This window comes from Dryobates pubescens, chromosome 3 (assembly GCF_014839835.1).
Source record: "Dryobates pubescens isolate bDryPub1 chromosome 3, bDryPub1.pri, whole genome shotgun sequence".
Classification (NCBI taxonomy): Eukaryota; Metazoa; Chordata; class Aves; order Piciformes; family Picidae; genus Dryobates; species Dryobates pubescens.
The window spans coordinates 19,644,730-19,670,500 of record NC_071614.1 but is presented as its reverse complement, the minus strand read 5'-3'; the positions used below and the strand labels follow the sequence as shown (position 1 = coordinate 19,670,500).

The window sequence follows — 25,771 nt, the reverse complement described above, 5'->3', positions numbered from 1 at the left end:
GTTGCGCGGGGCCCCGGGGAAGTTTTGCGGCGCTGAGCGGCGGCGGGGGGCGGCGGCTCGTTCCGCTGCCGTTCCGCTCCCGCTCCGCACCCCTCCCGGTGCGGCCATGGCCTTCCGCCGGCGGGCCAAGAGCCACCCGCTCTTCAGCCAGGAGTTCCTCATCCACAACCATGCCGACATCGGCTTCTGCCTGGTGCTCAGCGTCCTCATCGCCCTCATGTTCGAGGTGAGGCACCCCGCGATCCTCCGACGTCCCTCCGGGGAGGGGGTGGGGGGACAGTCGCACGGGGAGACCCCACCCACCACCACCACCCCGTCGGCGTCGATCCCGTCGGGACCGGCTCTGTGTGTCTCCCCACCCGTGTGCACCCCCATTGTGGACGGGACATCCCGGATCCCCCTACCCCTTGACTTCACGGATAGCTTCTCCCTCCCCCCCGGCACTGCCTTTGCTCGGGGTGTTCGAGGTGCCGCATCCCAGCGAGATGACCCCATCCTACTTGGAGTGCAGGACCCCTCGGTCTAGGGATGCCGAGTGCTGCCTTACTCATTCTCCATCTCGATCCCACCAGCAGAGGGGTGTCCTCCCCACAGACCACCGCACGGACCCAACTTGGTGCTGGGCTTTTTTTTTGAGCTGGCACATCCTTCTGCCACCTCCAGCCCTGCCCAGGGTCCCCAGCTGCAGAAGGGGGAGCCCAGACAGAGGGTGGCAAACCTCCTTCTGCAGACCCACCACCGCTGCTGGGGATGGTCCCTGCCCTGCACCATGTCTCATCAAGCAGGGAGCGGGATACATCGGCCGCCCAGACACATGCAGGGAGAAGCAAAGCCCTCACTGCTATTTCCCGCTGTTGGAAAAGTGAGGAGTGGATTTCCCCACTTTGGACTTTAACGTTAGCCCTTTTCCAGATGTTTTCTCCACAGCCGGCTGACCCCGCTCCGTGGGATGAGCTTCTGGGCCTCGCTGTGCAGATGCCAACATCTATCTCCCTGGCCTTTCCCCGTCCTGGCTATCCCACTCTGCCACGGGCCATTAGAAGGCATCCCGCAGCTCCTCCGTGGGAAACTTTGTCCCAGCTGGGGTGACTGGAACCCCCCCCAAGAAGGCCCTTTGCCCCACCACCGCCCCAGCGCCATGCGGAGCCATGCTGGGAATGCCGCTCGCATTCTCCCCCCTGTTCCGTCTCCTTCCCTCCCAGCCTGCTTTTTCCTCTCCTCTTTCGGGGAGGAGACAGCGGAGGGCTGGAGGCCACCACCGTGCAGCTTTGCTCGGCCCCGGACACCCTACGCAGAGGCACCTCGGGTGGTTGCGAGCCGTGGTCGAGCAGCTCGGCTGGCTCGGACCCGGACCCCCCCTCTCCTCCTCCTCCTCCCGCTTCCCCCGCACGAACCCTCCCCTTAAGCGCAGTGCCACGTTTCAAAGCAAATCCGGACGGGAAAGGGGTGGCCGGGGGGCCTGGCGAAGGAGGAAAGCCTCCTTCTGTAGCAAATCGCAGGAGGAGGAAGTCCGTTTCCTTAATACCCTCCTGGTGGCAGCCCCCGCTTCTTTTTCCTGCCTTTCCCACCACCACTCCTCCCTTTATTTCCCCCCGCCCTCCCCCCGCAAATGCCTTGAATGAGCAGATCGTTTTTAGTGCACAGCCCCCTTTTGAATCATTTGTTCATAGATCTGTATGTTTATTTATTTAAGGATCGGGAAGGGTTCAAAACTAACCCGAGAGGACCAGCTGTATTCCAAAACCACATGCAAATGCTGCAAAGTTGGCCTGCGAGTTTCATAGTTGTACTTCTGAAGGGGGGAGGGGTGGGGGGGAGGTGGAAAGTCACTGAGGTTGTGTCTCTCTCAGGGTTTCTCCCCACAGATGGTTTTTTTGGGGTGCTAGTGCCTGTGGTTGCATGCCAGCAGCTCCATCCCAGGGGAGGTGGTACCCAGGCTCGGTGCTGTAAGGGCTTTTGGTTGACTTGATGCTCCCAGGGCAATTTTGAAGTGCAATGTGACGATACCCCCTGTGGAGGTGGAGGCAGGGAAAAGTTTTGTGCTGTTTCTGGTGTTTTTAATATCTTTGAATTAAAGCTCCCCTGGTTGCTGAGAGGCAGGAGGTTCCTCACGGTGCTACCACTCTCCTGGCAGACCTCGGGGGAGATGGTGCTCACCATGCCCAGGAGGCTTTCAGCGGTCCTCCTCCCTCTGCACCACCTGGTTGCCTCCTAGCTGGGTGACATCTGCCCTCATCTTCCCCTCAGCACCGGGTTTGTCACATCTCTTTTGGTCCTTGTGATTCTTTTCATTTTGCTTTATTTTCTGCCTTCTTTTCTCCTGGAGGAGAAATCAGACTCTGCTGTTCCCTAGCCCTCCAAACCATCCCTGCCCATTTACACCGATTTTATAGTGACTTTTGCTGGCAGCTTGAGTGTTTCTGCCTTTCAACACCTTTGCAGCACCACCTGTGTGATGGTGAGGAGGACATGTCACGGTCCCTCCTCCTTGCCACCCAGCTTCCCACCCCGCTGCTGGGCTTCCACCTACCCCAATGCTGGTGGCCAAGCTGAGCGGAAATGGCTGAATCCTGCTCACAATGGGCTGCTTCCTGCAGGGGAGGTTTCTTTGGGGAGGCACAGAAGGGATATTTAACCTTTTCCCAGGCAGCCCAAGAGATGAGTGCTTGCTTTCTCCAGCATCAGCTCGTGGTGGTGCTTGAAGGCTGCCACAGGTCTCCAAGCAAGGTACACCTTGAGCACACTTTGGGGAACCTCTTTGCCATTCAAACAGATCAGTGGGCACCACCAGCCCGGAATGTGTCTGCAGCAGGGAGCAGGTACCAGTTGTGATGGAGATACCATTCACATCTCAACTTCTTTGAGGGCTATATCCAAGTACTGAGTTTGGTTTTGGACCCCTCACTAGAAGAAGGATGCTGAGGTGCTGGAGCATGTCCAAGGAAAGTAATCACAGTATCACTAAGGTTGGAAGAGACCTCGAGGATCATCGAGTCCAACCTGTCACCACAGACCTCATGACTAGACCATGGCACCAAGTGCCACGTCCAATCTCCTCTTGAACACCTAATGCAGCTGGTGAAGCGTCTAGAGCACAAGTCTGATGAGGAGCAGTTGAGGGAATTGGGGTTGTTTAGCCTGGAGAAAAGGGGGCTGAGAATGACTTCTTTGTTCTCTACAGCTCCCTAAAGGGAGGTTGTAACGAGGTGGGGGTCAATCTCTTCTTCCAACTAACAAGCAATAAGACAAGAGGAAACAACCTCAAGTTTCACCAGGGGAAGTTTAGTTTAGAATTAGGAAAAATTTTTTCCCCACAAGGGTTGTCAAGCCTGGGAACAGGGACATAGTTTAGCAGTGACTTGATGATGCTGGGTTAGGGCTTGGTCTTAATCTGAAAGGTCTCTTCCGTCCAAAGAGGTTCTCTGATCCTGTGATACCCAGCTTTGGTAGAGGTTGCACTGCTAGCACCAGCTCCAAGGAGGAGATTGGAAGGTGCAGAGCTTGGCACTGTGCTGCTCACCAGCTCTACAGGTGTTTTGGACTTGATTATTTGAGCATTGTGTGTGTTTTAGGTGATGGTAGCATTGCTCAGGACTGGGAGCCTAGGGCTTGGAAGGGGTTCCCCTCAAAAAGAGCTGCCCTGAGCTGGGTGCTGTGGGATTTTTTTTGCCTTCCTGGCTAGGCCTAAGCCTTCAGGATGTGAAAGCACACCCAGTGCACTCTGCATAGTGCTGGGGTGGGATTTTGTTGTGTGTTTGGCTACCCCGTCCACAGGCGAGCTGGAGCCTGTAAAGAAAAATCTCCCTTGTTTTTGTGTGTCTTCAAAAACCATTTTATGTGATAGCTTAAGCATGAGACAGGACCTCACATCAAAATCACTTTGCATATCTTTTTCCACCCTGCTTTGCAGTAAAATGAAGCCAAGGCCAGGCTGGATCTAACCTGCAGCTGCTTGGTGATGTGTGTCCCATCTGGGACAGCTCCTGTGTGCAGCATTGGATCGATCAGCCTCCAGTGGATTGAGTTTGGGGGAGAACTCACTGGTTTTGGGATGTTTCTGTAGCAGATGGGCAGCTGATGTAATGTTATAGAATCATAGGATGTCTCAGGTTTGAAGGCATCATAGAGATCTACTCCAACCTCCCTGACACAGTCAGGGATACCTCCCAAGTACACTTGGTTGCTCATGGGCTCATCCAACCTGGCCTTGAACACCTCCAGAGAGTGGGCATCTACAGCCTCTCTGAGCAGACTATTCCAGAGTCTCACCACTGAGGAACTTCTTCCTAAGATCCAGTCTAAACCTCCTCTACCTTAGCTTAAAACCATCCCCTCCTTGTCCTGTTGCTGGACACCCTTATGGAAAGTACCTCTCCAGCTTTCCTGTAGGATCCTTTCAGGTATTGGAAGTCAGCTATAAGGTTCCCACAGAGTCTTCTCCAGGCTGAACACCCCCAGCTCCCTCAGCCTATCCTCAGAGCAGAGATGTTGCAGCCCTTGGATCATCTGTGGCCTTCCTCTGGACTTACTCCAACAGTTTTATGTCCTCCTTATGTTGGGGACACCAGAACTGAGCAGAGTACTTGAGGTGGGGGGCTCGCACGACCAGAGTAAAGGGCCAGGATTGCCTCTCTTGACCTGCTGGCCTGTAAGACGGAGCAAGTGGAGCTCAATCTTATTTATGCCCAGAACTGGCTGCTACAATCACAGAGGCAGAGCTCCTAATGCTTAGGCAGGGGATGACAGTGATAATAAAGTTATCAAGCGTTGGATTATCAGAGATGCTGTGCCCTCGCTGGGCTTTCCCCTGCGTGCAGAGCCACAACAGTGAGTCATGGTCTCCCAAACACTGGGTTGTGACACTGTAAAATGAAGGCAGCTGACGAATGAGATGCTATTTCCAGGCTTCCTGCTAAATATACTTTCCCCTCCCTGGTCCCTCTCTGTAGTACTCTGCAAAAAAATGAAGGCTTTAGCAAGAGAAAACAAAACTTTGTGTTTCTGCCTCCCGCGGGCTTCTCCACATGTGGGAGCTGAGGCACGTGGGTAGCTTAAGGACTGAGTGCTGGAGGTGGGGGGAGCAAAAAAGAGGGGAGGGGGGAAAAAGGCAGAATTAAAGCCTTTTAAAAAGGGAATCATGATAATCATGTGGGGCTGGGGGGGGGTGAGCTGGGGAGCAGAGGGGCTGCACTGCCCTCGGGGAGAGATGTTTTCTTGTTGCCGAAGCCAACTGTTTGCTTTAAAAGGGCTTTGGTCCAAAGTTTGGTCTGTAGTTTACATATAGAGCCTGTGTCAATCCATACTGTGGAGCAACAAGTTTTTCTCTCAAGAAACATTCTGGCTGGTGGGGGAGAGAGGGAAAAAAAAAAAAAAACCAGCCCAAAGTTGTAAGAAAAGCCTTTGGACAGCATTTTTGTCTTTAATTAGGCTGAGTTGTTTTTCAAGCCCTGGAAATATTTCCCCAGCTCAGGCTCAGGCTGCAGAAACTCCTCCAGCCACCCCCACCAGAGGTTTGGAGCTGCTTCCTTTCTCCAAAGCAGTTTTAACCCAGGCAGGACCATGGGGATGGAGTGAAGACAGCAGACTCTGCAAACCCTGCTGGGGTGAGGCCTGTGGGAAGGGAACCAAGATTCAGAGAATCACAGAATTGGTTTGTTTGGAAGAGACCTTTAAGGTCACTGAGTCCAACCATTAACCCAGCACTGCCAGCTCACCCCTAAACCATGTCCCTCAGCACCACATCTAAATCCCTCCATGTGTGGTGACCTCACCACTTCCCTGGGCAGCCTGTTGCAGGGCTTGACAACCCTTTTGGGGAAAGAAATGTTTCCAAACATTCAACCTAAACCTCTTGTGGTGCAACTTGGGGCCATTTCCTCTTGTTCTTTGGGAGAAGAGACTGGTCCCCATCTCGCTACAGCCTCCTTTCAGGTAGCTGTTGAGAGAGAGAAGGTCTCTGCCTTCATCCTTCTTTTCTCCAGGCTAAACAACCCCAGTTCCCTCAAGCCACTCCTCACAGGACTTGTGCTCTAGACCTTACCCCAGCTTCATTGCCCTTCTCTGGCTCTGCTCCAATGTCTCAATGTCCTTCTTGGAGTGAGGGGCCCAAAACTGAACCCAGGATTCAAGGTGTGGCCTCACCAGTGCTGAGTACAGGGGGACAATCTCTTCTCTAGTCCCATAGTTTGATGGAGTGACCTGGTACCTCTGTGTGAGGTCTGCTCAGAAACTGTCCCTCTCTGCTGTAAATGCTGGGGTTTGAGAGTTGAGGAGGACAGGTTTCGGGAGAGGTGCTAAGCTGCCTGGCTGCCTGTGTTTAGATGCCAATAGAATAGAATAGAATAGAATAGAATAGAGTAGAATAAAATAGAATTGAATTGAATTGAATTGAATTGAATTGAATTGAATTGAATTGAATTGAATTGAATTGAATTAAACAGGTTGGAAAAGACCTTCAAGACCATCGAGTCCAACCTATCATCCAACACCATCTAATCAACCAAACCATGGCACCAAGCAACCCATCCAGTCTCTTCCTAAACACCTCCAGTGATGGGGACTCCACCACCTCCCTGGGCAGCACATTCCAATGGCCAATCACTCTTGCTGTGAAGAACTTCTTCCTAACATCCAGCCTAAACCTCCCCTGGCACAGCTTGAGACTGTGTCCTCCCCATGACAGCTGCTTCTGAAATGTAGCTGTTTCAGGCACATCCTTCATGCAGGGCAGGATGAGGAACATCTCCCTCACTCTCTTGGGCAGTGGTAGGTTACATAGAGGTGCCCTTAATGCAGGGCAGGTAGCAACTGGAATATACAGCTTTTCCTGTATCATCCCTGCCCAGCTTGTCCCATGCAGACAAATCATAGAATCAACAAGGCTGGAAAAGACCTCAAAGATCATCAAGTCCAACCTGTCACCCAACACCTCATGACTAAGCCATGGCACCAAGTGCCACGTCCAGTCCCCTCTTGAACATCTCCAGGGACAGTGACTCCACCAGCTCCCTGGGCAGCACATTCCAATGGCTAACAACTCTCTCTGTGAAGAACTTTCTCCTCACCTCAAGCCTAACCCTATAAAAATCCCTGCCTGACTCTTAGAGTCATATAATTGTTTTGGCCAATAGAGACCTTTAAGATGATCAAACCCAACTGTCATAGTGATGCTTTGTAAGATTTGGACTTCTGGCTGCCTTGAGAAAAGGCTGGAGATGAGAGGGGAAACCCAAAGAAGCAGGTTGAGGAGGTGGCCTCACAGCATAGCAAAAAAAACACCCCAAAACACCTGGAGTGGCCCAATGCTGCCTCTGCTTGCAGCAGTTTTGTGGCAAGTCTGGCTCTGCTCACTGCCCTGCAAGGCAGGAGCATGCTTGGTGCTTCATTTCCCATGCCAACATCTTGTTTGAGAGCAAACAACAGCGAGTGTCTTGTGGCTCTGAATAATCCTCACTTTGCTCTTCCTATTACAAACTTCTCCTTTCTCTGGCTGCTTGTGAAAGACTTGCTGTGAACTCTGAAGCTTTGTCATCCTCTGTGCCCATCTCTCCTTCCTGAGCCTTGCAGGGGAGTTGGAGCTGGTGTTGAACCACATAGAATCCCAGCATGGTAGGGGTTGGAAGGGACCTCTGGAGATCATCTGGTCCAACCCTCCTGCTAAAGCAGGTGCACCCAGAGCAGTCTGCACGGGGTTGTGTCCAGGCAGGTTTGGAATCTCTCCAGAGAAGGAGCTTCCACAGCCTCTCTGGGCAGCCTGGTCCAGTGCTCTGTCAACCTCACAGGAAAGAAATGTTTCCTCATGTTCAGGTGGAACTTCTGCTGTACCAATTTGTGCCAATTTCCCTTTGTCCAGTCTCTGGGCACCATTGAAAAGAACCTGGTCCCACCTTCTTAACCTTCACCCTTTAGATAGAATCATAGAATTGTTAGGGTTGGAAGAGACCTCAAGGATCATCTAGCTCCAACCTCCCTGCCATGGACAGGGACACCTCACACTACAGCAGATTGCTCACAGCCACATCCAGCCTGGCCTTGAAAACTTCCAGGGATGAGGCTTCCACCACCTCCCTGGGCAACCTGTGCCAGTGTCTCACCACCCTCAGTTGATACTGAGAAGCATTGATGAGCTTTGAGAAGATCCCTTCTCAGTCTTTCTCTCCTCCAGGCTGAACAGCCCCAGGTCTCTCAGCCTTTCCTTCCAAGGGAGATGCTCTGGTCCCTTCAGCATCTCTGTAGCCTCTGCTGGACTCGCGCCCGCAGCTCCTTGTCTCTCTTGAACTGGGAGACCCAGCTCGGATGTAAAGTCTAGATCTGGGTTGTGTGGTACTGTTCCAGGATGAAGCAACTTGGCTTTCCTAAGCCAAGAAGGTTTGCAAGCCAGAGGTGTCTCCTGGAGGCAGCTTGAGGCCAGGCGATGCGCTTTTTCCATTACCCCCCCCACACACACACTCTGCCCATGGTTTCCATCTTCCTTGGCAGAATGCTGCTCACAGCTACTCCTCCCCAAGCAGAGCACAGCATGTGGGATTTTTCTTTTCTTTTTTTTAAAGGGGGAAACAAATAAATAATCCCCTAACACCATGAAAACAGGCTGTGGAGTTTGGTATCCCCCAGCCAGGGCTGCAAGAAGATGGGCAGCACTCGTGCTGGTGGAGCGGAGCCACTGGCTGGTTGCTTAATGCTCGCAGGGGTGGGACAAGAACACTTGGCAAAGCCTCTGTGCCCCCCCCTGCAGCTATGCCCTGCAAGATGTGAAGCAATACTTCCAGCTGGGTTTTTAATAGCTTGCAGCTCTGAAAGGGTGGCAGCTCCATCTGTGTGAAATGCAGCTCACCTCCCCTTGCTGCTCAGCGGGCTAAAGGACTTCCTGGGAGTGGTTGTGTTTGAGGCTGGGTGCTCCTGAGGCATGGAAGAAATCATAGAATCATGGAATCAACCAGGTTGGAAAAGACCTCAGAGATCATCAAGTCCAACCTATTACCTAATACCTAACAGCTAAACCATGGCTCCAAGAGCCACATCCAACCCTTTTTTGAACATCTCCAGGGGTGGTGACTCCACCACCTCCCTGGGCAGCACATTCCAATGGCCAGTAACTCTTTCTGGGAAGAACTTTCTCCTCACCTCAAGCCTAAACCTCCCCTCGTGCAGCTTGAGACTGTGTCCTCTTGTTCTGGTGCTGGTTGCCTGGGAGAAGAGACCAAACCCCACCTGGCTACAACCTCCCTTCAGGAAGTCATAGACAGCAATAAGGTCTCCCCTGAGCCTCCTCTTCTCCAGGCTAAACAACCCCAGCTCCCTCAGCCTCTCCTCACAGGGCTGTGCTCCAGAGCCTCATTGCCCTTCTCTGGACATATTCAGGAGTCTCAATATCCCTCTTAAATTGAGGGGCCCAGAACTGGACACAGTACCTAGATGGGCCTGACCTCCCTGGTCCTGTGACTGTTACTGCTAGAGCAGCTTCCCCAAAGGTGTGAGGGCTAAATCCATGCATAGCCCGTGGGGCTTGCCAGCCTTGAGCTTGCTTGGGTGCTGGGTGCTGCCATACCCTCACCAGGCCAGGCTCCTGTTGTGGCTGCCTGGAGCAGATGGAAATCAGTGATGGTTTTAATGAATGCAGATGGCCTGCAGGGTCGTGCTGTTGTCCCCTGAGCAACAGGGCTGTGTTATTGGAGGGGGGCTTGGCTGTGAGGGGAAGTGAGGAGCTTCCCCCATTCTGGCTGGCTGGGGGCTTTTACAGCTGCATTGCTTTTTCTCCCTCTCTTATACATCCCTTTATCCTTCCTAGGTGCCTGTTGCAAAACCTCATCCCTAGCAATTTCCTTGCTGGAAGGTGTTTCTGTGAGTGAAGCCAGAGCCTGGGTGATTTGTCTTTTCCCAGCACAGGAGGAAGGGGGTGTAAATGGTGGCAGAGGAATGGATTCAACAGCTGATTTGCTTATTTTTCCCCTCTCTGTGTCTCTGACAGGTTACAGCCAAGACTGCCTTCCTGTTTATCTTACCTCAGTACAATGTTAGTGTGCCTACAGCAGGTAAGAGATGCTTCTGCTGCACATACCCCAAGGGGAAGGTTGAGTTGTGGTCTGCCCCAAACCCTCATTACCAGCTGGCCTGGGCTCACCCTTTGCTCATGCACAGTGCTTAGGCCTCTGTCTGATACTAAAGGAGTCTTTAAAAACAAGATATGTGGGGGAAGAGCAAAGTCTGAGTGGCTCAGAATACTCCAATGCTGCCTGTCAGCCCTGATGCTGCCAGAGATGGAAAGAAATGTTTTCCTGGGTGTTTAGGGCTTCCTTGCTGCCTGTTTCTGCCATGGTCAGGCTGCTCTGTGTGCTCTGCAGGGTGAGGATCCTCCTCCAAGCCTGGTCAGGAAAATCAGAATTGCATGGCTGGAGTAGCTCTGTGCCCTGCCAAGGAGCAGGAGGGATGTAGCTCTTTGCTAAGTGGTGGGTGCTGCACAGGTAATTCCTGTCTTGCTTTGGTCATTGGGAATAGCATGAGGTGAGGGTGTGGAAATGCATGTGGAGCAATAGCATCCCTGCTCCAGGCAGCTAATCAGACAATCATAGAATGGTTTGAGTTGGAAGGGCTCATCAAAGGTCAGCAGGGACATCTTCAATTAGATCAGATTGCTCAGAGCCCCATCCAACTTGACCTGGAATGCTTCCAGGAATGGAGCATCTGGCACCTCTCTGGGCAGCCTGTGTCAGCACAAAAAGTGTCTTCCTTGTGTGTACTCTGGATCTCCCCTTCTTCAGTTCAAAACTATCACCTCTTGGCCTGTAGAAGCAGGCCCCACTGAAAAAGGCTGCTGTCATCTCTCTGATAGAACCCCTTTAAGGGGCTCCCTGGAGCCTTCTCTTGTCCAGACTGAACAGCTCCCAACTTTCTCAGCCTGTCCTCCTAGCAGAGATGTTCCAGCCCTCTGATCATTCCTGTGGGCTCCGCTGGACCTGCTCCAACAGGTCTATCTCTTTCCTGTGCTGAGGACTCCAGAGTTGGACCCAGCAATGCAGGTAATTAAGGCACATGGAGGGTAATTAAAGCAGGCTCTGAGCTGGCACAGGTCTGAGCCTGATGGACCCTAAGATGTGCCCCAGTTTCCAGCCAGGAGACAGCTGGAGGTTCTGTCCTTGTTTGTATTTTGGCTGCTAGTAGCTCCCTTCCTAGCTGGGAGCCCTTGAGGGCCTGGCAGTGATCTGGGAACCAATGTTAGAGCAGCAGGGGGTGGTTTGGGTGAAGCTCTGGGCTCAGGATGGGCCAAGTTCCAGAGGCAGAACCTGGCTTGGGGGCAGAAAACAGCAGGTAATTAGAAGTGAGTAATCATCCTAGGGAAGAGAAGAGCGGGGTTGTTGGGATGAGTGAAACTAGGATGAGGCAGACAGGTGGAAGATAAAAGGTCTGCCCTTAAAATCTTTGGACATCATGGCTGATGCAATTGCCCAGCTTCCAAATCAAATTGCAGTCTGTGCTCCTGTGGCACAGTCCAGACAGCTTCCGGCCTTCCTGCTCGGTGACTGAGTCTGCCCTGCTACCAGGGGACACACAACCATCTCACCAGGAGCAGGTACTGGGGCATGAGCTGGCTGAGGCTGTGGGGAGAGAGCTCTTGGTGCAGCCAGCTTGCCCAGAAGAAGAATGATTGCTCAGTTGGGTTCTTCCAGGGCTGCTTCACGCTCTGCACGAGCTGGATGCTGCTGCCTGTCAGCTGGCAGATCTTGTTCTCATCTCCTGTGCTCAGCACACAGCTCCTGCTAGAGCAGCTCCTGAAATGCCCTAGAGAGAGGAGGCAGAGCAGTTGCACGTGTGCATAACCTTATTTTCTCCAGACTTGCAGTTCTGGCTTTTGTCTTACACTGGGGTTATGAGCTCTGTGGTACAGGCAGTGTTTTTACCTCAGGGTTTGCACAGCACCCACCCCAGGGACTCTTAAGGACCAGGTGTTTTCATATCCTTACACCAGGTGGTTTCATAAATCACAGAATGGCTTAGGTTGGAAGGGGCCTTAGAGAGCATAGAATCGTAGAATTGTTAGGGTTGGAAGAGACCTCAAGGATCAGCCAGTTCCAACCCCCCTGCCATGGGCAGGGACACCTCACACTACAGCAGGTTGCTCACAGCCACATCCAGCCTGGCCTTCAAAACCTTCAGGGATGAGGCTTCCACCACCTCCCTGGGCAACCTGTGCCAGTGTCTCACCACCCTCATGGGGAAGAACTTCTTCCTAACATCCAATCTGAATCTACCCATTTCTAGTTTTGTTCTATCCCTCCCAGCCCTATCACTCTCTGACTCCCTGAAAAGTCCCTCCCCAGCTTTCTTGTAGCCCACTTCAGATACTGGAAGGCCACAAGAAGATCTCCTCAGAGCCTTCTCTTCTCCAGACTGAACAGCCCCAACTCCCTCAGTCTGTCCTCATAGCAGAGGAGCTCCATCCCTCTGCTCATCCTCATGGCCCTTCTCTTCCAGCACCTTCCAGCACCTCCAGATCCTTCCTGTAATAGAGGCTCCAGAAGTGGACACAGGGCTCCAGGTGTGGTTTCACCAGAGTGGAGTAGAGTGGGACAATCATCTATTCCAACCTCCCTGCCATGGGCAGGGGTGCCTCTGAACTAGACTTGGCTGCTGAAGGTCTCATCCAACCTGGCCTTGAACACCTCCAGGGAGGGAACATCCACAGCCACTCTGGGCAACCTGTTCCAGAGTCTCACCACTCTTGTACTGAAGAACTTCTTCCTAAGATCCAGTCTGAATCTACTCTCCCTCAGCTTCAAACCATTCCCCCTTGTCCTGTTGCTAGACACAGAATCACCAAGGTTGGAAGAGACCTCAAAGTTCATCAAGTCCAACGTGTCACTACAGACCTCATGACTAAACCATGGCACCGAGTGCCACGTCCAATCCCCTCTTGAACACCTCCAGGGCTGGTGACTCCACCCTTATGCAAAGTCCCTCTCCATCTCTGAATCATCTTTGAATGGTTTGGGTTGGAAGGGACCTTTAAAGGTCATCTAGTCCACCCCCTCTGCAAGGATCAAGGACATCTTCATCTACCAAGGTTGCTCAGAGTCCCATCCAATCTGACCTGGAATGTTTCCCACCTATCACCTTTCTGGGCAACCTGTTACTCAAATATTAGTCATGTACCTTAAGCCTTAGAAATCTGCACTGAAGCTTTGTTGGAGGGGAAACAGGGCTGGTGACAGACTGGTCAATTCCCAATAGGAGAGGATGGTCAGAGTGAGGGAAAGCAGCAGTTTGCTGTGGGCTGAGCTTTCTGCAGTGTGCCACAAGGAAAGCAGCTTTGCCCACTCTGCTTCCTCCCTATAAGCTGCAGGGCTGCAAATAGTTGCCTAAATGCAGATGTCTGGGCTATTCTGGGTGCTGCTGGGGCTCCTGTTGCTCCAGAAGAGCAGGGCCTCCTATGGATCCTGTTGCCCATCTGCAGCCCTGTGCCTCTGTCTCAGATCTCTTAATAGCATAAGGCACCTGCACTTAAGTCAGCTGAATCCTGCTCCAGCAGCTTTCAGGGCTGAGTGTTGGACTAGGTGTTGGATGACACCTGAGGAGGTGGAAATCCCATCCCAAGCCCTGAAGCTCCTAGCAGGGTGTCCCAGATGGCAACAGCAACCTCTACCTGCCCACCACCTGCTTCAGAGCTGCCTCTGTGGCTTCATCCCTCCAGGCTGATAAATATCCTGTTTCCACAGCCAGGGTGGCCTCAACCTTTCACCTCTGTCAGGAGAATGGAATGGAATGGAATGGAATGGAATGGAATGGAATGGAATGGAATAGAATAGAATAGAATAGAATAGAATAGAATAGAATAGAATAGAATAGAATAGAATAGAATAGAATAGAATAGAATAGAATAGAATAGAATAGAATAGAATAGAATAGAATAAACCAGGTTGGAAAAGACCTTTGAGATCATGGAGTCCAACCTATCACCCAACACCATCTAATCAACTAAACCATGGCACCAAGCACCCCATCCAGTCTCTTCCTAAACACCTCCAGTGATGGGGACTCCACCACCTCCCTGGGCAGCACATTCCAATGGCCAATCTCTCTTGCTGTGAAAAACTTCTTCCTAACATCCAGCCTAAACCTCCCCTGGCACAGCTTGAGACTGTGTCCTCTTGTTCTGGTGCTGGTTGCCTGAGAGAAGAGACCAACCCCCTCCTGGCTACAACCTCCCTTCAGGTAGTTGTGGAGAGCAATAAGGTCTCCCCTGAGCCTCCTCTTCTCCATACCAGCTTGAAGTGTCCTGAGTGTCACCTCCTTTGAGGTATCTAACTACTAGAAGAGAAACCATCCACCCTCTGCTGATCAACTGACTCAGTCTGGAAGTCTTTTTTGCCAGCCCTGCAGCCCCTGGCACAGTCATGGCCTCTGCCTGCCTCCAGCTCTCTGGTGGCCTCATTCAAGCTGTGTGTTGGGAACAGCACCCCTGCCCACTAACCCTTGCCTGGAAATCATTTGTGTGTTGGGGATGTGACCCAGCATTTGGTCTCTTTGCAGATGGGGAGCTGGTCCAGTATCACTATGGGCTGAAGGATCTGGTCACTATCCTCTTCTACATCTTCATCGCCATCATCCTGCACGCGGTGGTGCAGGAGTATGCCCTGGATGTGAGTGTTGTCCTGAGCCCCCACATAGCTCAAGTATCATGAGGGGACGTGGTCCTGCTGCAGTTAAATGCTGGTCTGGGGGTGGTCTGGGGGTTGAGGTGGTGGTGAGTGGGCTTTCATCTCTGGGGGCTGCTTGGAGTGGTGGTGAGGAGAAGGAGGGGAGGGTTGTTGATGTGGTGGCTCTGGCTCATGCTTTCTTGTTGCTTTCCTCTCCCTCTGCTCCTCCCCAGAAAATCAACAGGCGTCTGCATCTCTCCAAAGTCAAACACAGCAAATTCAATGAATCAGGACAGCTGCTTGCCTTCCACCTCACTTCTGTGATTTGGTGCTTGTACGTCGTGGTGACGGTGAGACACAGGGATGGATGAGCTTTGGGTTCCCTGGCTGAGCTTTGGGTTCCCTGGCTGGGCTTTGGGTTCCCTGGCTGGGCTTTGGGTTCTCTGACTGGGATTTGGGTTCCCTGGCAGGGCTTTGGGTTCCCTGGCTGGGCTTTGGGTTCCCTGGCTGAGCTTTGGGTTCCCTGGCTGAGCTTTGGGTTCCCTGGCTGAGCTTTGGGTTCCCTGGCAGGGCTTTGGGTTCTCTGACTGGGATTTGGGTTCCCTGGCAGGGCTTTGGGTTCCCTGGCTGGGCTTTGGGTTCCCTGGCTGAGCTTTGGGTACCCTGGCTGGGCTTTGGGTTCCCTGGCTGGGCTTTGGGTTCCCTGGCTGAGCTTTGGGTACCCTGGCTGGGCTTTGGGTTCCCTGACTGGGATTTGGGTTCCCTGGCAGGGCTTTGGGTTCCCTGGCTGGGCTTTGGGGCTTCTGGAGCGCCAGTGGCAGTGGAGAGTCCCCAGCAAGTCTCTGGGCTGAGATGTGCACATTTCACCAGGTCTAGTTTGAGGTGGGGTAGGTCTTGCCAGCCACTGTCTCAGGGCTGTTTGGGGAGATCCTTCTGCTTTGTGCACATGGGCCTGGAAAATATGTTTGGGGAAATCCTGCCTGTCCCTGCCATCTCCTTCTGCTGCTGGGGGAGTCCAAGGGCATGAGATTGAACACATCCAAGTGCCAGGTTCTACACACTGGCCACAACAACCCCAGGCAGTGCTACAGGCTGGGGTCAGAGTGGCTGGAGAGCAGCCAGGCAGAAAGTGACCTGTGGGTGCTGGTTGGTAGTAGGCTGAACATGAGCCAGCAGTGTGCCCAGGTGGCCAAGAAGGCCAATGGCATCCTGGCCTGCATCAGGAACAGTGTGGCCAGCAGCGGCAGGGAGGTTATTGTGCCCTGTACTCAGCACTGGTTAGGCCACACCTTGAGTCCTGTGTCCAGTTCTGGGCCCCTCAGTTTAGGAAAGATGTTGAGCTGCTGGAAGGTGTCCAGAGAAGGGCAACAAAGCTGGGGAGGGGTTTGGAGCACAGCCCTGTGAGGAGAGGCTGAGGGAGCTGGGGTTGCTTAGCCTGGAGAAGAGGAGGCTCAGGGGAGACCTTCTTGCTGTCTACAATTCCCTGAAGGGAGGCTGTAGCCAGGTGGGGGTTGGTCTCTTCTCCCAGGCAACCAGCACCAGAACAAGAGGACACAGTCTGAAGCTGTGCCAGGGGAGGTTTAGGCTGGATGTTAGGAAGAAGTTCTTCCCAGAAAGAGAGATTGGCCATTGGAATGTGCTGCCCAGGGAGGTGGTGGAGTCACCATCACTGGAGGTGTTTAGGAAGAGCCTGGATGAGGCACTTGGTGCCATGGCTTAGTTGATGAGATGGTGTTGGGTGATAGGTTGGTCTTGATGATCTCAAAGGTCTTTTCCAGCCTGGTTAATTTCTGTTCTATTCTATTCTATCCTATCCTATCCTATCCTATCCTATCCTATCCTATCCTATCCTATCCTATCCTATCCTATCCTATCCTATCCTATCCTATCCTATCCTACTCTTTTCTAACCAAAGAAAGGGCTTAGGGCAGAGAGGACATGGCCAGCAGTGACAGGTAGGTGCTGGGCAGGATCAGTTTCCCAGGCCAGCATCAGTTAGCAAAGCCTGATGCAGCAGGGCAGGATCTGTGCAGGGGAGGAATGGGGAGAGAGTCCCCATCCTGTCATCTGCCCTGCAAGGAAGAGGCTGCAGGCAGCTGCAGGCAGGTGGAAAATGGAACTGTGCAATGCAGCTGAAATCAGTCTTGTAGGTGTTTTCCATTCCCCTTTCTCTTCAGAAGTGCTTCTTCCTGCTTGGGTGACACTCAGCTTGAAAATGCCAGTGGGGAAGAAGCACCCCTGGGCCATGCTTATGGATGTGCTACCAACACCTTACCCTACACCTCCAGAACGTCCCTCTTGCTTTGCCCAAACCCCAGCACCTCCTATCCTGAACCTAAGGGCCTCTGCAACTGAGCAAGCAGCCTGAGAACAGGCCCTGTGTGAACCTCAGGAGGCTCAGCAAGGCCAAGTGCATGGTCCTGCACATGAGTCAGGGAAATCCCTGGTATCAGAACAGGCTGGGGGTGAAGGGATTGAGAGCAGCCCTGTGGAGAAGAACTTGAGGGTACTGATGGGTGAAAAGCTGGACATGAGCTGGCAGTGTGCACTCACAGCCTGGAAGCCAGCTGTATCCTGGGCTGCTTCCTAAGCAGTGTGGCCAGCAGGTTGAGGGAGAGGATCCTACCCTCTGCTCTGCTTTGGTGAGACCCCCACCTGCAGTGCTGTGACCAGCTCTGGGGTCCTCAGCACAAGACAGACATGGACCTGTTGGAGTGGTCCAGAGGATGCCACAAAAATGATCAGAGGGCTGGAACACCTCTGCTGTGAGGACAGGCTGAGAGGGTTGGGTTGTTCAGCCTGGACAAGAGAAGGCTCTGGATAGACTTTCTTGTGGCCTTTCAGTACTTAAAGGGGACCTATCAAAAAGATGAGGACAGACCTTTTGCACCAGGACAAGGGGTGGTTGTTTTAAACTAAAAGAGGGGAAATTCAGGCTGGAGAGGAAGAAGACATTTGTTACAGTGAGGATGATGAGACACTGGCACAGGTTGCCCAGAGAGGTGGTAGAAGCCTCATCCCTGCAAACCTTCCAGCTCAGGTTGGATGGGGCTCTGAGCAACCTGACCCAGCTGCAAATGTCCCTGCTGACTGCATGGGGGTTGGACTAGATGAGCTGATGACCTTTGATGGTCCCTTCCAGCCCAAATGTTACATGAGATGATCTCTGAGGTCACAGAATCACCAAGGCTGGAAGAGACCTCAAAGATCATCAAGTCCAACCTGTCCACACACCTCATGACTAACCCATGGCACCAAGTGCCACATCCAGTCCCCTCTTGAACACCTCCAGGGATGGTGACTCCACCACCTCCCTGGGCAGCACATTCCAATGGCTGAAGACTCTCTCTGTGAAGAACTTTCTCCTCACCTTGAGCTTAAACCTCCCCTGGTGCAGCTTGAGACTGTGTTCTCTTGTTCTGGTGCTGCTTGCCTGGGAGAAGAGACCAACCCCCTCCTGGCTACAACCTCCCTTCAGGTAGTTGTAGAGAGCAAGAAGGTCTCCCCTGAGCCTCCTCTTCTCCAGGCTAAGCAACCCCAGCTCCCTCAGCCTCTCCTCGGACTTGTGCTTGAGGCCTCTCCCCAGCCTCATGGCCCTTTTCTGGTTATTGATGCTATGATTCAATGATCCAACCTCCAAACACAGGGACCTTGTGAAACTGGAGCAAAGTGCCAGAGCCCTCTGAGTGTGGCCGAGCTGTGGGGAGCTGAGCCTGGCCTTGTGCCGAGGAGACATTATTCACTGCAGGCTGAAGGGGCTTGAGTGTCATCCCCAGTTCCACTGTGACATTAGCCCTGCCCCCCTCCCAGCCCTGTGCTGCCTGTTCCTCTTGCTGAAGGCTGCTGTCTCTGCTCTTTTCCAGGAAGGATACATATCAAACCCCCGGAGCCTGTGGGAGAACTACCCCCATGTTTATCTGCCGTAAGCACGCGCAAGGGCATTTTGTTCTTGGCCTGACCACTTCCTTCCTCTGCACGCCTTTGGGTCACCCTTTGCATGCACAGTTCTGCAGAGACACCACAGTGAGATCCTGGGGGAGGAGGGATGTCACTTTGTGGCCCCAGGGAGGGTGTTCACAGAGGGTTTCCTCCGTGAGGAATGTCCTCTGTGCTTGGTTACTCATCTTGGGTGCTTCCTGCTTGGTACACTGGGAGGGTGTGCTGCTGCTATTCAGCAAGATCTGCACAGGCTGGAAAGCTGGGGGAGAGGAACCTAATGAAGTTCAGCTAGGGCAAGTGGATGTTGAGTTGCTGGAACCTGTCCAGAGAAGGGCAACAAAGCTGGTAAGGGGTTTGGTGCACAGCCCTGTGAGGAGAGGCTGAGGGAGCTGGGGTTGCTTAGCCTGGAGAAGAGGGGGCTCAGAGGAGGCCTTATTGCTCTCTACAACTACCTGAAGGGAGGTTGTAGCCCCGTGGGTGTTGGTCTCTTCTCCCAGGCAACCAGCACCAGAACAAGAGGACACAGTCTCAAGCTGCACCAGGGGAGGTTTAGGGAGGTTCAGGCTGGATGTTAGGAAGAAGTTCTTCACAGAGAGAGAGATGGGTCATTGGAATGTGCTGCCCAGGGAGGTGGTGGAGTCACAATCTCTGGAGGTGTTTAGGAAGAGACTGGATGAGGCACTTGGTGCCATGGTTTATTTGATTGGATGGTGTTGGATGATAGGTTGGACTCAATGATCTCAAAGGTCTTTTCCAACCTTATTAATTCTATTCTAATCACCTGGTTGAACGCCCCTGCTAAAGCAGTTGCACAGGATTGTGTCCAGGCAAGTTTGGCCTCTCTCCAGAGAAGGAGACCCCACAACCTCTCTGGGCATCCTGTTCCAGGACTCTATCACTGTCAAAGGAGAGAACATTTTTCCATGACTTGTCTCAGTTAAAGATGTCCCTGCACACTGCAGGGGGGGGATTGGACTGGGTGACCTTTAAAGGTGTCTTTCACCTCAGACCATCCTGTGATTCTTTGATCCCTGTGCTCCAGGTTCCAGGTGAAGTTTTTCTACCTGTGCCAGCTCGCCTACTGGCTGCACGCCCTGCCAGAGCTCTACTTCCAAAAAGTCCGCAAGGTGAGAGCCAGGCAGGTGCTCCCACGCGCCCTGGGGGTCCCTGAGGTGGTTTGCCCACCAGCTTTGGGGAAGGTGACCTTTGGGAGAGGGTGGGTGAAGAGGAGCAAGAGATTAACAGGGCTTTCTGCCCCTCCCAGGAGGAGATTCCCCGGCAGCTGCGGTGCATCGCGCTCTACCTGGTGCACATCGCCGGCGCGTATCTCCTCAAGTGAGTTGGCTGCTTCAGCGTCCCACCCTGTGCCAGGGATGGGGCTGAGTGGGGCCTTCTGCGGTGCAAGGCAGCCAGGAAGCCTCAGCAAGGCTTGAAGGTTCAGCAGTGGGCCAGCAACGTGCACTCACAGCCCAGGAGCCAACTGTATCCTGGGCTGCATCCAAAGCGGTGTGGCCAGCAGGTTGAGGGAGGGGATTCTGCCCCTCAGCTCTGCTCTGGTGAGATCCACCTGCAGTGCTGTGTCCAGCTCTGGAGTCCTTAGCTCAGGAAGGACATGGACCTGCTAGAGTGGGTCCAAAGGACCCCACAAACATGATCCAAGGGATGGAACATCTCTGCTGTAAGGACAGGCTGAGAGAGTTGTGGTTGTTCAGCCTGGACAAGAGAAGGCTCTGGAGAGACCTTACTGCAGCCTTCCAGTACTTACAGGGGAGCTGATAAGAAAGATGGGGACAGTGTTTTTAGTATGGCCTATAGGGACAGGATGAGAGGTGATGCTTTTAGACTCAAAGAGGGAGTGAGACATTTTCTGCACTAAGGGAAATGAGACACACAGTGGTAGAAGCCGCATCTCTGGAAATTCAAGGTGAAGTTGGATGGGGTTCTGCAGAATCTGATCCAGTTGAAAATGGCCCTGGTCAGTGCAGAGGGTTTGGATTACATGCCCATTAAAGGTCTCTTCCAACCCCAAACTACTCTCTGAGTCTCTGTTCTGAGGACAGGGACTTTCCCCACTGCAGTCCTACCCCAGCTGCTGCTGTGGGAAGGTTCAGCTTTGGACTGGTGCTCTGCTGCAACTCAGGGGTGGCAAGGGAGGTGCTGGTGCTGGATCTGAAGGACTGATGTTGGCCAGCCCCACTGATGAGTGTTTTGTTTCTCTTCCCTGCTAGCTTAACCCGCCTGGGGCTGATCCTCTTGCTGTTGCAGTACTTGGCTGAGTTCTTCTTCCACATGGCCCGGCTGGTCTGCTTCACCGACGAGAACAACGAGAAGCTGTAAGCAGGCTTCCATCCTCCGGTGCCCAGGAGAGCCAGCAGAGTGGCAAGGGGCTCACTCTCACCTTCCAGCTCGGTGCTGGAGGGGCTCCTGCCGACCCCCTCTGCTTGCCCTCCCGCAGGTTTAACGTCTGGGCTGTGGTGTTCGTGGTCACCAGGCTCTTCACCCTCACCTTGTACATCTTGGTCATCGGCTTCGGGCTGCCGCGGGTGGAGAACCAGGTCCTCAACCCTGAGAAAGGGAACTTCTTCAGCTTTCTCTTCAACAATATCCTCTTCAGGTAAGAATGTCCCTCACCACATCTCCTGCCTCTTTTTGGTAATGCATCCTTTCACCTGAAGGCTGAAGTGTGGAAACCTCTCCCCCGTGGTCCTCGGTTGCATTGTCCCAGGCTGGGGTTTTGCTGAGTTTGGAAATAGAATAGGAATAGAAATAGAAATAGAAATAGAAATAGGAATAGGAATAGGAATAGAATAGAATAGAATAGAATAGAATTGAATTGAATTGAATTGAATTGAATTGATTTGATTTGAATTGAATTGAATTGACCAGGTTGGAAAAGACCTTCAAGATCATTGAGTCCACCCTATCACCCAACACCATCTCAGCAACTAAACCATGGCACCAAGCACCCCATCCAGTCTCTTCCTAAACACCTCCAGGGATGGTGACTCCACCACCTCCCTGGGCAGCACGTTCCAATGGCCAATCCCTCTTGCTGTGAAGATCTTCCTCCTAATATCCAGCTTAAACCTCCCCTGGTGCAGCTTGAGACTGTGTCCTCTTGTTCTGGTGCTGCTTGCCTGGGAGAAGAGACCAGCCCCCACTGTGCTACAGCCTCTCTTCAGGTAGTTGTAGACAGCAATAAAGTCTCCCCTGAGCTTCCTCTTCTCCAGGCTAAGCAACCCCAGCTCCCTCAGCCTCTGCTCATAGGGCTGTGCTCCAAACCCCTCCCCAGCTTTGTTGCCCTTCTCTGGACACCTTCCAGCAACTCAACATCTTTCCTAAACTGAGGGGCCCAGAACTGGACACAGGACTCAAGGTGTCCAGTTTAAGAAAAGCCTGGATGAGGCACTTAGTGCCATGGTCTAGTTGGTTAGTTAGGGTTGGGTGATGGGTTGGACTTGATGATCTTGGAGGTCTCTTCCAACCTGGTTGATTCTGTGCTTCTGAGGGACGGTGCCTGTCTCCAGGCAGCTTGGCGCAGCCACCTGAGGGGACCTCAGCTGCTAGCCTCTGGTGTGGGTGGAAGGCTGGGCTGGTGGTGGCCTCACTGCTCTGTTCTCAGCCTGCCTCTTCTCCACCCCTGCCAGAATGAGTGTGCTGCTGTTGGTGTGCCTCTTCCAGGCCTCGGTGATGTGGCGCTTTATCCACTTCCAGCTGCGGCGCTGGCGCGAGTACTGGAACCAGCAGAGCAGCCGGAAGAGAGCCGCCCCCGCCGCCGGCACCAAGCAGCAGCCCAAGCCGCTCAAGAGGGACTCAGGTGAGTGCTGGGGATGGGGTGCTACAGAGTGCTGGCACCACGGGCATAGAATCACCATCACTCATAGAATCATAGAGTAATTGATAGGGTTGGAAGGGACCTCCAAGATCATCTGTGTTCCAGCCCCCCTGGCCGTGGGCAGGGACACCTCACACTACAGCAGGTTACTCACAGCCACATCCAGCCTGGCCTTAGAAACCTCCAGAGATGAGGCTTCCACCACCTCCCTGGGCAACCTGCGCCAGTGTTTCACCACCCTCATGGGGAAGAACTTCTTCCTAACATCCAACCTGAATCTACCCATTTCTAGTTTTGTTCCATTCCCCTCAGTCCTATCACTCCCTGACAGCCTAAAAAGTCCCTCCCCAGCTTTCTGGTAGCCCTCTTCTGATACTGGAAGGCCACAAGAAGATCTCCTCAGAGCCTTCTCTTCTCCAGACTGAATAGCCCCAACCCTCTCAGTCTGCCCTCATAGGAGAGGTGCTCCAGCCCTCTGCTTATTCTTGTGGCCCTTCTCTGGACACATTCCAGCACATCCAGATCCTACTTGTAATAGGGGCTCCAGAACTGGTTGCAGTGCTCCAGGTGGGCTCTCACCAGAGTGGAGTGGAGGGGGAGAATCACCTCTCTTGACCTCTCGCGGGCAGTGCTGCAGAGCTCAGGGCATCACCAGCAGCATCCTGGTGGAGGCTTTCCCCATGTCTATCAGCCGGCCCCGAGAGGGTTAAGGTTTCGACCTGTGCAAGGGACAAAGTGTTTCTCTCTCCATCCCCAGGTTACCATGAAAATGGAGTGGTGAAAGCAGAGAATGGCACCTCGCCACGAACCAAGAAGCTGAAATCACCCTAGAGCAGAGGCTGGTCTCCTGGGGAGGAGGGTGAGATACCAGGACTAAGAAGCAGCCCCTCCTCCTGGTCCTCACAAGCATCGTCTCGAACGGCTTGGAAACCTGTCATCTTCCCAAGGTGTCTCTCACTCTCCTCCTTTCCTTTCTTGCTCTCTTGAACCATTTGCAATAAAACCAAAAAAGTCCCTTTTCCATGCTCCCTTCCCCTCATAGGAGCTTTTTCCAGCCCTCCTGGTTTTGCCTTCCTCTGTTTCCTCCTACATCAGTGTGCAATTTGGTTTTTGGGTTTTGTTCTCTTTTCTATTTTAGTGTTTGGTTATTTTGGATTCTTGTTACAAATGCATCATAGATAGTTCCAAACAATCCTTATTTTACCCTGCATCATGTTCCTCCCCTCTCTCTGTGGTGCTTTCCAGAGCCCCAGGGTCAGGACCGTGGCAACTTGAAGGCACCATGTGTCTGTCATGGGAACAGGCTCGTGAGGGAATGCTCTGGGGCTTTGTGACCGTGAGGCTCAGGGGTACTCTTGGGCAAGGGTTGCCTCACTGGGCATGTCTGGCCATAGACATGGCAAGTGCCACAGGTTGGTGATGCTGCAAATAGAGACTGTGGTCTGAAGGAGGAACCCCAACCATGCCTTGTCTCATGGTGGACTTCTGTTTTCCTCCAGCCCCTGGCTTTCAGCTAATTCTGGAGAGCTGGGGAGCAGAGAAGGGAGACAAGTTCCCTCTTCCTATAGGACCCACTTTCCAGCCTTTGCTTGCCCCAGCTCTTCTGGTACAGCTGGGTCCCTCTTAACCCTCTTGGCTGCAAGAGGTGAGCTGCTCCTTAGTTGTTCTGGACCTCCCAGTTCCAAGAGCTGAACTCGGGGCTCTGCAGCACTCAGTGCCTTGTCATGGGGCAGCAGCATCCTCAGGTCCACATAAAACCTTGAGTCCCACTCTGAGCACTGGCCTGGCTCTTCTCGGCCCAGGCCCTTTGCCAGCTTGTGTGTGCCCCATGGACCTGGTGCTCTCATGCCTTGTGACCATGTCCAGATGAGCAAACTGGCTGCTGCAAAGAGTTTTGCATCAGTGGGACTGTGCCCTTCATGTGCTTGCCTTAGCCTTCCTCATCCTCGCCGTACCGGTCCAGCCGTGCTGGCGGCAGCCACCAGCTTCACTCTTTCTTTCCAAAGGATACAGGCTTGTATCCACCCAAGGTGCTATCAAATGCAGGGTTTCTTCCAAACAGCCTGGCCCCTTCATCACTTTCTGAGCTGTGAATGAGATGACAGGGAAGGAGCAGCCTGCATATAGGAGAAGCCTGACCTGTGATGCATGATGGCAGATGGAGTTGTCTCAAATCTACCTCAGAGGCCATCTGTTGCTGCAGACCACTTTCTCCTCTTGCTCCTGCCCTCTGCCAGTTGTATCTGCTGGCAGGAGGTTTGTGGGAACTCCAGATCCCACCAGCTCAGTCTCCTGCTGCCTCATTGCTGAGGAGCAGCATCTGCTGCCCAGGGTTTCATGGATCAGTGCCAGCTTACCAAGCTTCTTTAGGGTGCCGTGCACCAGCCTGGATTCGGTAGGCATGCAGTAGATGGGCACCTTTGCCCCCACAGCTCTCTTCTGGGGCAGTATCTGTAGCTGGGCTTTGCTGTTGGTGCCTCTTGTGCAGCAAAGCCAGCTGTAGCTTTAGTTCTTCACCGCAGCAGGAATGGGTGAGTAGTGGGCAAGAAGTGGGGGCACCGAGTTGCAGGGAGCTGGGGTGCACTGACAAGCAGGCCAGGGTTCAGATCCACCTTCCTTGAGGGAGAGGGAGGCACAAGGTCCTTCACAGGCCTCTTGCTCAACCCTTTGGGCAGCTGATCTGTGGCTCTCTCCAAGTGCAATCCTAGCTCAAAACTGGCACAGTTGTCCTCATTTTCTCCCCCTCTTTGAGATGGGTCAGGGCTTTTTTCCTTCTTCTGTAGGTGTCTTTTCTTCCTTCTCTCTCTCCTTATGCTGGGCACCAGAGGGAGAAAATGCACAGGGACACGAGGACAGTTGGTCAGATTCCACTTGTTTCTCCATCTCCAAAACCTCTGACTGTCACAGGAGAGATACTGACAGGAGAGGGATTTCCCCTTTGTCAGGGGAACCCAGGAAGGAGACTCTGGATCAGAGCCCTCATGAGTGCTCCTTGTAGCCTTTGCTACAGATAGTAGCTAACCCATAGTCTGGCTCAGAGGCAGCAATGGTACCTGCAGTGCAATGTGACAAGAGACGGGGAAAAAAAGCTTTTTTAGGATGTGGAAAAGGCCTAGTGAGAGAAGTTTTTCCTTTCTCCTGTTTCTCATCCCCAGCCATCCACTGCCACATGCCCTCTGAGAGCAGCCTCTGGCCGGCATCTCTCCAGAGCCTCAGGCTGGCCTTTGTGCCTCACCACAGCTGAGGTATCGACTCTGTCAGCAGGTGACACATACCAGCCCTCAAAAAATCTGTCTGCTGAAGGATTCCTCCTGCCTGCCTGCCTGCCTCTGCTGGCAGGCAGCTTTCCCACTTGCACAATCTTGCA

The 25,771-nt window shown here is 53.1% G+C and overlaps 1 protein-coding gene across 2 annotated transcripts; it reads left to right on the top strand.

The window, feature by feature from the left end:
• Window positions 1-2: 2 nt before the first annotated feature.
• On the top strand, window positions 3-24,950 carry TRAM2 (translocation associated membrane protein 2). 2 transcript variants are annotated; one of them, XM_054179725.1, is made up of 11 exons: window positions 3-226; window positions 9,968-10,031; window positions 14,524-14,633; window positions 14,864-14,980; window positions 18,494-18,552; window positions 19,612-19,696; window positions 19,834-19,904; window positions 20,798-20,902; window positions 21,025-21,183; window positions 22,284-22,386; window positions 23,162-24,950. In XM_054179725.1, the coding sequence occupies exons 1-11, from the start codon at window positions 107-109 to the stop codon at window positions 23,183-23,185; spliced, it is 1,017 nt and encodes a 338-aa protein (XP_054035700.1). In that variant the 5' UTR covers window positions 3-106; the 3' UTR covers window positions 23,186-24,950. The 2 variants fall into 2 exon arrangements, with proteins under 2 accessions (XP_054035700.1, XP_009901933.2); XM_009903631.2 differs by having other exon boundaries at window positions 22,217-22,386.
• Window positions 24,951-25,771: the final 821 nt, after the last annotated feature.